This window comes from Poromitra crassiceps (genome assembly GCF_964638095.1).
Source record: "Poromitra crassiceps genome assembly, chromosome: 18".
In the NCBI taxonomy this organism is placed as follows: domain Eukaryota; kingdom Metazoa; phylum Chordata; class Actinopteri; order Beryciformes; family Melamphaidae; genus Poromitra; species Poromitra crassiceps.
This window is the reverse complement of record NC_139636.1, coordinates 14615442-14627941: the sequence shown is the minus strand read 5'-3', so window position 1 is coordinate 14627941 and position 12500 is coordinate 14615442. Positions and strand designations below refer to the sequence as shown.

Here is a 12500-nt window from a genome sequence, read left to right as displayed (position 1 = left end):
GGCCCATCTGGCCTGTGGAGGAGAAACCTCACCACTGGCCAGCTTTCAGAGGAGAAAGTTGGTTTTGCTCACACATTTCTAGGGGTGATATAAGGTCCTGACGGGGGGGAGGGGCCAAATGTAAAGCCCAGGAAGTGGTATGGATGTAAGGGTTAGGTTCAAACTGTCATGGCGCAGCTTCCAAGCCGGTACTGTAAGTTGGAGGCGGAGCCAGCAGGAGTTTGGTCTTGTGAAACCGAACGTTACTGTGTGCTTCACGCTCTGTTAGACAGCGGAACACTGGGCTCAAAACAACCAGCCTGTTTGTGTGTTTATAGACCCTTTTCACGGGGGCCATTTTGTGTCAAAAAGGCAGGGTAAAAACAGGTGCAAGCAAAACACTAATGAGGGTTTCCAACTTCCATGATTGTAATTTAATTTCTCTATTAAGCTTTGAGCAATCACAGCAACTCTGTTGTTTTACTCATCTAACTTGTGTTCTATCAGGTTTCGTTGCAGGTTAAAAAGGCCATTTAGGCACTTATTTTATTTTTATTATTTTTTACACAAAGCCTTCTAGCTATAGACTGCCTAACCTACTGTAGGTATTATTTTGCTGCACATTTAATAAATATCTCACTGCTTTATAGTTGTGTGTTCTAATGACAATGTGCTGAGGTTGGCGTTCTTGAAGTTGACTTGTGACTTGGTTTGTGCTCTTTAATGAACCCTGTGTGTCGGGAGGCCTGAAGGTGATCGTACACCGCGCTCCTATGTAATAGCATGGGATGGCTCATTATAGCAAAGGCATAACAATCCACACATTAATTTTCCAGCATCCAGTTTTTAATTAATCCAGTAGGCAGTCTTAAACACAGGGTACACAAATTGCCTTCGGCCTCATAATTAATTCTAATGGAAGAAATTAAAAATTGGTGGGGTGTGTTTGGATTGTTCGGCTGTGTTACCGTGGTTTCGAGCTCGCTGGAGCGACGCTGTCACCGACAAGGATCTCTCACTGCCCCGGCCAATCCGGGCGATCTCCGCGCACGCCCGGCACGCGCGCGCCGGGAGGAGTGTTTGCGGTACACACGCACACACACACACACACATCGACTATAAGAATGGGAGTGTGCCTTGTGTCTTTGTGCGTGGTAACGGAATCGGTTACCTTTTATGCTATGATGATGATGATAGGATTTCACACACTCCTCTCCTCAGCGGCTGTGTGTGTTTTGGTGGGCTTTTTGGCGGTTTCTCCCAACACACAGCTTGTATCAGCGCCCCGCCTCCTCCACCGCCCCCTGGTGTGTCGAGAAGAGGTTTGAGATCACTTTTCAACGTCGTGTTGCTCTTGGATGGCGGCCAGCTGTGTTGGGTATCTACAGTAGCTGTCAGGCCGTGGGGGAGGGCCAGCTGTATTGGGTATCTACAGTAGCTGTCAGGCCGTGGGGGAGGGCCAGCTGTATTGGGTATCTACAGTAGCTGTCAGGCCGTGGGGGAGGGCCAGCTGTATTGGGTATCTACAGTAGCTGTCAGGCCGTGGGGGAGGGCCAGCTGTATTGGGTATCTACAGTAGCTGTCAGGCCGTGGGGGAGGGCCAGCTGTATTGGGTATCTACAGTAGCTGTCAGACCGTGGGGGAGGGCCAGCTGTATTGGGTATCTACAGTAGCTGTCAGGCCGTGGGGGAGGGCCAGCTGTATTGGGTATCTACAGTAGCTGTCAGGCCGTGGGGGAGGGCCAGCTGTATTGGGTATCTACAGTAGCTGTCAGGCCGTGGGGGAGGGCCAGCTGTATTGGGTATCTACAGTAGCTGTCAGGCCGTGGGGGAGGGCCAGCTGTATTGGGTATCTACAGTAGCTGTCAGGCCGTGGGGGAGGGCCAGCTGTATTGGGTATCTACAGTAGCTGTCAGGCCGTGGTGGAGGGCCAGCTGTATTGGGTATCTACAGTAGCTGTCAGGCCGTGGGGGAGGGCCAGCTGTATTGGGTATCTACAGTAGCTGTCAGGCCGTGGGGGAGGGCCAGCTGTATTGGGTATCTACAGTAGCTGTCAGGCCGTGGGGGAGGGCCAGCTGTATTGGGTATCTACAGTAGCTGTCAGGCCGTGGGGGAGGGCCAGCTGTATTGGGTATCTACAGTAGCTGTCAGGCCGTGGGGGAGGGCCAGCTGTATTGGGTATCTACAGTAGCTGTCAGGCCGTGGGGGAGGGCCAGCTGTATTGGGTATCTACAGTAGCTGTCAGGCCGTGGGGGAGGGCCAGCTGTATTGGGTATCTACAGTAGCTGTCAGGCCGTGGGGGAGGGCCAGCTGTATTGGGTATCTACAGTAGCTGTCAGGCCGTGGGGGAGGGCCAGCTGTATTGGGTATCTACAGTAGCTGTCAGGCCGTGGGGGAGGGCCAGCTGTATTGGGTATCTACAGTAGCTGTCAGGCCGTGGGGGAGGGCCAGCTGTATTGGGTATCTACAGTAGCTGTCAGGCCGTGGGGGAGGGCCAGCTATATTGGGTATCTACAGTAGCTGTCAGGCCGTGGGGGAGGGCCAGCTGTATTGGGTATCTACAGTAGCTGTCAGGCCGTGGGGGAGGGCCAGCTGTATTGGGTATCTACAGTAGCTGTCAGGCCGTGGGGGAGGGCCAGCTGTATTGGGTATCTACAGTAGCTGTCAGGCCGTGGGGGAGGGCCAGCTGTATTGGGTATCTACAGTAGCTGTCAGGCCGTGGGGGAGGGCCAGCTATATTGGGTATCTACAGTAGCTGTCAGGCCGTGGGGGAGTTGCAGTGGAAACCTCTGTGTCATATCAGTGTTACTGCTGCTCTGTCTCTGCAGGCCTCTGAGCTGTCGTCTGCTGCACTCTGGAACAGGACACCCTGCTTCCTCTCCTGCCCTCCTCCTCTCCCACTCCCCCCCCCCCCCCCACACACACTTTTTAATATTTCTGCCTATAGTGCTCTGAAAAAGCTTCCATCTGCCATCTTTGTTTTCACTGATAATCAATGAAAAGTCACTTAAAACATGCTATATTGTGCCTCCCTCCCTCCCTCCCTCCCTCTCTCTCCATAAGGTCCCTGCACATCCTGGTGTGTAACGCGGGGGTGTGCACTCAGCCCTGGCGCCTGACGGAGGACGGCCTGGAGTCCACCTTCCAGGTCTGTCACCTGGGCCACTTCCTGCTGCTCCAGTGCCTGCAGGACGTCCTGCGGCGCTGCGCCCCCGCCCGCGTTGTGGTGGTGTCTTCAGAGTCCCACAGGTATGGACAGTAAAGCCGGTACGCTGGCCCCTCTAGCGTTCGAGAAAATACTGTATACCAGTGGTTCTCAAATCTTTTCACATGAAGGACCCCTAAACTGAGAAAGCTTAGACCACAGACCCCCATTTGATAGGATTTTGTCCCACGGTCCCCCATATGATAATAATATTGTTGCTTTTAGATGTTTTATTACAGAAAGTGGATAAAACCCATGACCAAAATAGTCATTGTGTTACTTATGAATGGAATTATAGCGAAAATAAATGACCCCCCTTTTGGCTGGGGACCACCTGGAACTCCCTCAAGGACCCCTGGGGGTCCCCGGACCCCCATTTGAGAACCATTGCTGTATACAGTATCTTCATGGTGCATCTGCTTTATTTGACTGTGAGACAGAGACAGGAGAGCTGGGGCAGAGAGGAGGCGTGACACTTCACGGGTGGAGAGCTTGATTCATCCCCCGGGCCGTCCCCTTTTACTCCACCTCCCAACACCTGCATATTGCGTAACGTGGTGGTGGAAGCATTTATCTAACGCACCTTCCAACACTGTGAGTGCCTACATTTGCTCCCACGAAGAAGACGTCCTCGAAAGTTTGTGTGTTTGAGGAAAAAAAAAGAAGCATGAATGGATCATGATGGCTTTCAAAGTACTTGATTGAGGGGCGTCCCGGTGACTGACCTGGTAGAGCGCGCACCAGTCCTTCGTGCGACCCGACCCGGGTTCGAATTCGACCCGTGGTCCTTTGCCTCATGTCATCCCCTTCTCTCTCTCTCTTCCCACCTTTCCTGTCTGCCTACTGTCCTATCAAATAAAGGCAAAATGCCCCAAAAAAATAATACTTAAAAAAAAGTACTGTGGACATTTGCTGATATCAGCAGTGTTTAAAATGATGGATTACACCAGGATTTCTTCACAAGATCATGAGTAAAACCCCCCATCTAATTTTAACCAATCTCGCCTCTTACTTCATAACATGCCAATTTAGAGTCATTACATTTCACCAAACAAGTCCTTCAAAAGCCATTGAAAGTCCTTGAATTTCCCACAATGGAGTGTGGGAACCATATACAGTCAATGGTAGGAGGAGGAACACTGTCTTCCCTCACCCGTCGAGCTCTAAACCCCTAGCCTGACCTGTATATATCTCCACCTTAAACAGTACCGCCATGATACATTCATACTGTAGTGTGTAGACCTTAAGCATTGCTAGCTCAAATCTCCCCTCTCTGGTCCGGTAGCTGTACAGCTCCAGTCATGCAGGCACAGGCGCTTGCTACGTTGGCTAGTTTTCCTCTAGGAACTGATAGATCAGACTTACTGCGTGTTGTCAAACATGACAGCCTCACTCACTGAAAACTCATTTCCCCCCATACGCTGTCAGTGTGTATTAAACGTATCATCAACATGATGGATGGACTTACCAGCTAAAATTTACTTGCATCAAGTATATCTGCCTCCTTCTGTCTGACCCCCTGACTCAGCCCCTCTCTCTCTCTCTCCCTCTCTCTCTCTCTCTCTCTCTCTCTCTCTCTCTCTCTCTCTCTCTCTCTCCCTCTCTCTCTATCTCTCTCTCTCTCTCTCTCCCTCTCTCTCTATCTCTCTCTCTCTCCCTCTCTCTCTCCCTCTCTCTCTCTCTATCTCTCTCTCTCCCCCTCTCTCTCTCTCTCTCTCCCTCTCTCTCTATCTCTCTCTGTGATCCATTGTTCTCTCAGTCTGTCTCTTTGTTAAGCATCACTACTCTATAGGCCAGCTTCGCTTGTCATATTACAGTAGACAGGCACGACGTCTTACAGTGGGCTGGACTCCCGCGCCCCGGGCCGTGTGTATCGGAGTCAGTGAGTGTGTGTGTGTGTGTGTGTGTGTGTGTGCGCGCGACATTGATCCTGGCTTCAGTCAGTCAGACGGCCAATCAGAGTGATTGATTGGAGCTGGTCAGAGTGACCTGAGACGGTGGGAGAACGCAGGGCCCAGTTATTCTAGCAGATCAAACGGCGGCGCTGCGATGACACGGGCCCGTATGAGTTATGTTGTACCCACACCGCCACGCATGATTGGACGGGAGCAGCGGAGGGGGTGTGCTTTGACACTCAGATTCACTGGGGTCACGACGACGCTTACAGCCTATTACACGCCTGCAGGAAGAAGTCCGAGGAGGAGGAGAGCATTATGGACGAGAAAACATGTCATGGAGCCGGTCGGTATTGGCAGCGTGTGATCGATGCGAGACTTGCTTACGCAGTCAGAGCAGCGAGTTCGCGCTCAAGTTTTGGTCCCGTCGCCTGTTTCAGGCCCCTATTAGAACGGGCCAAAATGTCCGGGTGTTGAAATGTACTGCCAGGCCAAGGACAGCCAGGTATCCTCACTCTACCCTTCTCTTCACTCTTATACCCTTCCTCCTCACATCTTCATCTCTCCTGTCACCCCCCCCTCCCCTCTCTCTCTCCTCCTCCCCCGTTACCCCCCTCCCTCCCTCCCTCTCTCTCCTCTACAATCAGCAGTGGCCTTAACCCCCTCAAAGAGAGCTCAGGCAGGACCAGAGAGAGTCAGTTACACACTGACACAGAATAGAGCGAGGGGGAGAGAAGGAGTGGAAATAGACAATATCTCACATTACATCTTCCATTCTGTCCAGCTCATTCCACACACCTATATTACATCTATTGAAGCCACTGCCTTTTTTCGTCTGTGTTATTTTCGGTTTGCCCGTTTATTCACTTAGCCTCCCCTCGGCATCGGCGTGCGACCTTTGACCCGCCAGCATATTGTATTCCCTAAGCCGCTTGTCCGCGTGTAAAAGCATTGACCTGTTGGGGACAGTCAGAGGGTGGGAGAGATGGACACACGGGTAATGGCTGGACACTTTATCAGTTTCCAACACAGGGGCTTACGGTGGAATTGGCCCCATGCAGGTCTACTACCCCGCTGTCCTGCTGCATCAGGTGTGGTCAAACAAGAGGAGATAATATCCTTCATGAAATGACCTCTGAGAGATCTACGCTTTTATGAACAGACGGGAGACATTAGCCAAAATCTCTGCATTCCACTATATGGTTTTGCTGTCAGTCTGATAGTGTGATAGGTCTGGCAGGATACTTTACTGATTGTAAGATCTCTGTGAAACCTCACTCAGATTCAGCAGCCAGGCACAGGTTTTACAGTATAATGTGTGACTTTTTTTGTAAAAATGAAAAAAAAAAAAAAAAAAGGCGTTCAGGCAATTGATTTATCAGCCTGGACTTGCTAAAGTAGTTATGAAGTTGCAGCACATGAAATGAAAAGCCTGCAGATGTTGTAATTTAGCCAAGCAAGGATGTTGCGGAAGGCGACAGTAAACAAGAGGCAGCCAGCTTGTAAAATCACAACAAGGAAACCAGGTGACATTTTGATTGGTTGTTTTCTAATGACTGGATTAATATGTAGAATGTGTTCCACCGGTTTGGAGCCTGTCTCCCCCCCCTCTCTCTCTCTCGCTCTCTCTCCCTCTCTCTCGTTCTCTCTCTCTCACACGCGCACACACACACACACACACACACACACACACACACACACACACACACACACACCGGGGAGTGTAGTTTCACCGCCGTGTATTGTGATGTTACTGTGTGACTGCATAATAACACAACGAGTAGTGTAATGTTTAAGGGGCCTTGTCAAACATCTGGAGTTTAACAGCTCTGTCGCAGGCAATTAAAGAACATCATGTCACGTCTTTGATTTGTATGCAGCCAGCACCACACATCTGCTGTGAGAAGGTACACGCACACACACACACACACACACACGCACGCGCACACACACACACACACACGCAAGCACGCACGCACGCACGCACACACACACACACACACACACACACGCGCACACGCACACACACACGCACACGCACACGCACACGCGCACACGCACACACACACACACACACACACACACACACACACACGTGCGCGCTCTAACCCGCTTTTGCTCCGTACTGTCCCCCCCAGGTTCACAGAGCTGTGCGGCCCGTGTGGCAAAGTGGACCTGGCGCTGGTGTCTCCCCCACAGAAAGACTACTGGTCCATGCTGGCTTACAACCGGGCCAAACTCTGCAACCTGCTCTTCAGCAACGAGCTGCACCGCCGCCTCTCGCCACACGGCGTCACCTGCAACGCAGTGCATCCTGGGAACATGATGTACACCGCCATCCACCGCAGCTGGTGGCTGATGACACTGCTCTTCAGCCTGGCCAGGCCCTTCACCAAGTCTATGGTAAGGAGGACGTCTCTCGCACACACACACACCGCACAGCACCGAGGGAGAGTCTTCACAGTCTTCATCAGTGTCCTGGGTCTGGCTATAGAAGAAGACATTGAGTTAAGGACGTTGGTAGTCACTAGAACGCTTTACTGCTAGGCGTTAACATGGTGGTCAAGCATACTTTACACTGATTACATGACACAGTCCTTTTTCTTTACTTAGAAAGTGTCTGCTCTGTCCGCAGTTAGATTCCACTTATCATGTGACGAGAGTAACTATAGAGAGAGAGTAACTAGTAACTAGAGAGTAACTTTACTGTAACAGCGATCATAAAGGCGGTATGGTCATGTATGGACATATCTGGTAAGCATTTGCTTGTTCTACCACACTATTGTCTGCTAGAAAGGCTAACCAGCTGATTACTGAGCTAGCAGCTGCTAAGCTAATGTCAGGTGAGGTATTCCTCCTCACAAAAAGCGCTCCAGGCAGCGAATTTGCCACGCAAAAGACACTGTGTGTGAATATCACTATCACTATATGAACAGCCCCTAATAAGAAGAGTTGACTGACACGTTGATGGCGGAGGATTTGGTGTCAAATTGAAAAGCAAAAGCGCCTATTTGGCAATATTTTGAATTGAATCCAGGTGCGAATAGGGAACCTGATCATGTTAATCGGGACAACTGTGCCCTGGCAGTTTGTCGCATGTTCTCTCACAGCTGGAAAAGGAGACGGGAGCTACAGAAAGCCCAGCTCGAGCCAACAAATATATTTTCTTGTAAAACGTCTGGTGTAATCGGTAACACCGGGGTTGTCACGGCGTTTATTAACTGATGGGAAAATGTCCTCACCGTGACGTTATCGCCATTTTATAACTTTTATCCTGCAGATACTAATATTATTCTGAGCGGTCAGTGAAGGCACCGTAGTACTGAATAGCTACAGTAGCTTCTCCCCTCTAGATGCCAGCCACTCTGTGCCTCTTGCAGCCTGTATATTTGTCTTGGCACGTTCCTGGGAGAGAGGAGAGGAAAGGGATGGAGAGGGGAGGATCTGCTGAGGAGAGAGAGCCTGGCCTTCACAGATACAGAGATATTCTGCAGTTTGTTTTCCTCTTCCTGCTGTCACTGTTGATTTAACCCTATCCTCTCAGCAGGGTAGGTGATATTCCAGATCCCCTACACTGCCACTATTAGGTTACAGTAATGCACTGTACAAACTCATGTCTCTGCTCCTTCCCCAGCCATGGACTCTAGAGTACTAAAATAATAAGCTCTGCCGTCAAAGATCTTTTAACCATATACGGTCGTCTTCACATCAGGAGAATGTATTAGCATATGATTTCTGGTGTATTATGTTTAGGTCTATACGTTGTGTTAGCAGGATGACTCCACCTGGGTTTGGGAAGGCCTTTCTGAAAGGCATTATGTCCTGACTGCTCACAAGCTGTTTTCACTCAGCGCACTATAAGAGACAAGACCATTTGTTCTGCTGGAGAGACCCGTGCTGTTTATCTGTTTACTGTACAATATGAGGCCTTAGAATGAATGCTTTAAATACAATAAATAGAGGGGCTTAGAAAATATTACAATGTTTTAAATACAGTAAATTATTTCTGGGTGAATCTCTCTTTTCGTTACACAATGTATGAATTGGAATTCTTTTTTATTTCATGGGATTCATGTTTTTGAGCAGTTAAAGGCCCTATATGTAAGAATTCAGAAGAAATGAATGTCTATGATTTTTTTTTTTATTGCCAATGAGTGAATGCCCCGTAACGTAACTTAAAAAATGAGACCGCGGAAAATCCAATACATGTGATTTTTTTAAATTATTATTCTTTTCTTGACACCACCCACCACCACAATGTTACCGTCTTGTAGCTCACACTTGCCCCAGGGGAAGCAGGCCGCTCCTGGCTCATGTTAATATTATGCGATCCACTTCCCCACAGCCGACGCAACACAACCAAACATGCCACAATAACGTCCGCCAATTTGTCCAAAATCCTTCCCGACAGTCCCGGGGATGATCTGGCCGATAAATTGGCCAGGTTGCCGTTTGCAAGTGACTTTTATCAGCTAACATGAAGAGGCAACCAACACCTGGTCTATGCTGTCAGCCTGTGTCACTGTGTTGACCAGGCAGCTGCTGGGCTCCAGCAAGTATGGTGCACGCGCGTCAGCGAGAGTACAGGCTGCCTGCAGTTACTCTAACGGCCACCGGTGTCAGTAAGAGTCAGAAGTTACACATAGGGCCTTTAAAGTTTAAGCTTAAGCTTGGTGTGGGAACTGGTGTATGTACACGTGTGTGTGTGTGTGTGTGTGTGTGTGTGTGTGTGTGTGTGTGTGTGTGTGTGTGTGTGTGTGTGTGTGCGTCCACGTGCACGTGTGTGTGTGGCGGGTGTACAATACATCTGAGTGTATGATGATGAGCATGTATGTGTGTGTGAGAGAGCGTTTTTGGGGTGCATGGCGACGTGAGGTGCCTGAGGTTAACATCCTCACACACTTTGGATGTGAACGATAAAATCCAACAGTGTGATTTATCACATCCTATATTGCGTCCTCTGCTCTGTAAGACTTCTCAATGGATAGCAGCACTCTACCCTTTAGGCTCCACAGCCCCCTAATATATGCTTTAGTTTGACTATTACATCTTTCCATTAGCTACTCTTCATACTTTATCAATTTAGTGTTTGCACTGAAGGGAGAATGTGATGTGTTTTCAGGCAGTGTGCTGGAGTTTTAGTGGAGCGTTATTCTGATCCATCATGTTTGACAGACACAAGGCCCCGGGCCGTCATCTGTCTCTCCTCCCTCTGACACAGCATGAGAGATGAGAGGAACTCTCCTCAGCACCTTTCACTAAATGCCACGCTGAACATTTCCTCCGTTTGACTATTTCCCTCGCCCAACACGCCTTTTTGTGTGTGTTGCTCTTTACTTTTTCAACATTTTTCTCGCTTGTTTTTCTGAGTCACTTTCTGATTTTAATTCTCAAATCGAAAGGAAATGTAACTGTGTGTACTCCTTTAAAAGTTAATATGATTACTTTAGATATTATTCAATTCAATTCAATTCAACTTTATTCCAGACACCTAGGAAGGTCCATAGGAGAACATAACACATTGCTTGGTATCAAAAGTAATTTGTTACGTTACTCACACGTTACGTTACTATATTGCTTCCGAAAATGTGAGTCAATGATCAGCCAAACTGCATACATTTTATTTATTTGCCTACCTGGGACAAAAAAACTAATTGCGTTCTGGAAACACAGTAGTCTCACATAACCAGATTTATCTCCACACTTTGTTTTAGTGCTGGAGAAAGCTATGCAGTAACCTGCAGTTACTTGGACTAGTAACTGTAATAATTACTGTTTTGGAAATCATAATCCCTTACCTTACTAGTTACTTGGAAAGGAATAAAATTAGAGTAAAATGTTTTACTTTACTTTACTGCTCAACACTGCTCAAATCTGATGTGTCAATTGCAGCATCTTGAAAAGCGCTATAAGTTCCATGTATTATTATTACTAGAAATATCGGGTGCCTCGCGCGCTCATTTCTAGCGCCTCGCTCCACGTGCCTCACGCGCTTCGCAATTCTGACCGTGCGCAGTTGAGCAACCACTCCGCCTTATTATATTGTAGTGTGATTATTAATTTAATCTGGAACACATCTACCAGAGTAAAGTGCAATAGATTTAAATTTTCCTTTGTTCCAAGTGCAATACGTATACTCAACTCGCAGAATAGGCAATTGTACCTCGCACTTTTGCACTTCCAGCCTATACTGGCGCCGCTACACTTTATCCTATTCTATTTTTTTTATCTTACCTTTTATTTTTATCCATCCAACTTTCTATTGTATCAGTTCTGTCTTGTGTTGCTATGTTGCACTGTTGTTGTATGTCTTCCTTGTGCTTTGTCGCAAGATGAATTTCCCCCAGTGGGACAATAAAGTACTGAACTGAACTGAACTGGAACAGAATTGGTAAAACATACAGTACATACATTTCTGTTAAGCAAATTATGTCCACGTGTGCCCTAGAGTGGATGACACTATGTTTGATTGTTTTGGTCTTTTTGTGAGACACACACAGACACAATGAGCAGACTGTTTTCTCCTCCAGAACACACACAGACACAATGAGCAGACTGCTTTCTCCTCCAGAACACACAGAGACACAATGAGCAGACTGATTTCTCTTCCAGAACACACACAGAGACACAATGAGCAGACTGATTTCTCTTCCAGAACACACAGACACAATGAGCAGACTGTTTTCTCCTCCAGAACACACACAGACACAATGAGCAGACTGCTTTCTCTTCCAGAACACACAGAGACACAATGAGCAGACTGATTTCTCTTCCAGAACACACAGAGACACAATGAGCAGACTGATTTCTCTTCCAGAACACACACAGAGACACAATGAGCAGACTGATTTCTCTTCCAGAACACACACAGAGACACAATGAACAGACTGTTTTCTCCTCCAGAACACACAGACACAATGAGCAGACTGATTTCTCTTCCAGAACACACACAGAGACACAATGAGCAGACTGATTTCTCCTCCAGAACACACAGACACAATGAGCAGACTGATTTCTCTTCCAGAACACACAGACACAATGAGCAGACTGTTTTCTCTTCCAGAACACACAGAGACACAATGAGCAGACTGTTTTCTCTTCCAGAACACACACAGAGACACAATGAGCAGACTGATTTCTCTTCCAGAACACACACAGAGACACAATGAACAGACTGTTTTCTCCTCCAGAACACACAGACACAATGAGCAGACTGATTTCTCTTCCAGAACACACACAGAGACACAATGAGCAGACTGATTTCTCCTCCAGAACACACAGACACAATGAGCAGACTGATTTCTCTTCCAGAACACACAGAGACAATGAGCAGACTGTTTTCTCTTCCAGAACACACAGAGACACAATGAGCAGACTGTTTTCTCTTCCAGAACACACAGAGACACAATGAGCAGACTGATT

At 48.1% G+C, this 12500-nt stretch overlaps 1 protein-coding gene across 1 annotated transcript in view; it reads left to right on the top strand.

The window, feature by feature from the left end:
• The window catches only part of wwox (WW domain containing oxidoreductase), a 218741-nt gene that overhangs the window by 57664 nt on the left and 148577 nt on the right, over positions 1–12500 (top strand). Inside the window, exons 7-8 of the mRNA XM_083655179.1 lie at positions 3042–3227; positions 7217–7481. Of these exons, the coding sequence (XP_083511305.1) occupies positions 3042–3227; positions 7217–7481 (451 nt within the window). The remainder of the gene's footprint in view (positions 1–3041; positions 3228–7216; positions 7482–12500) is intronic.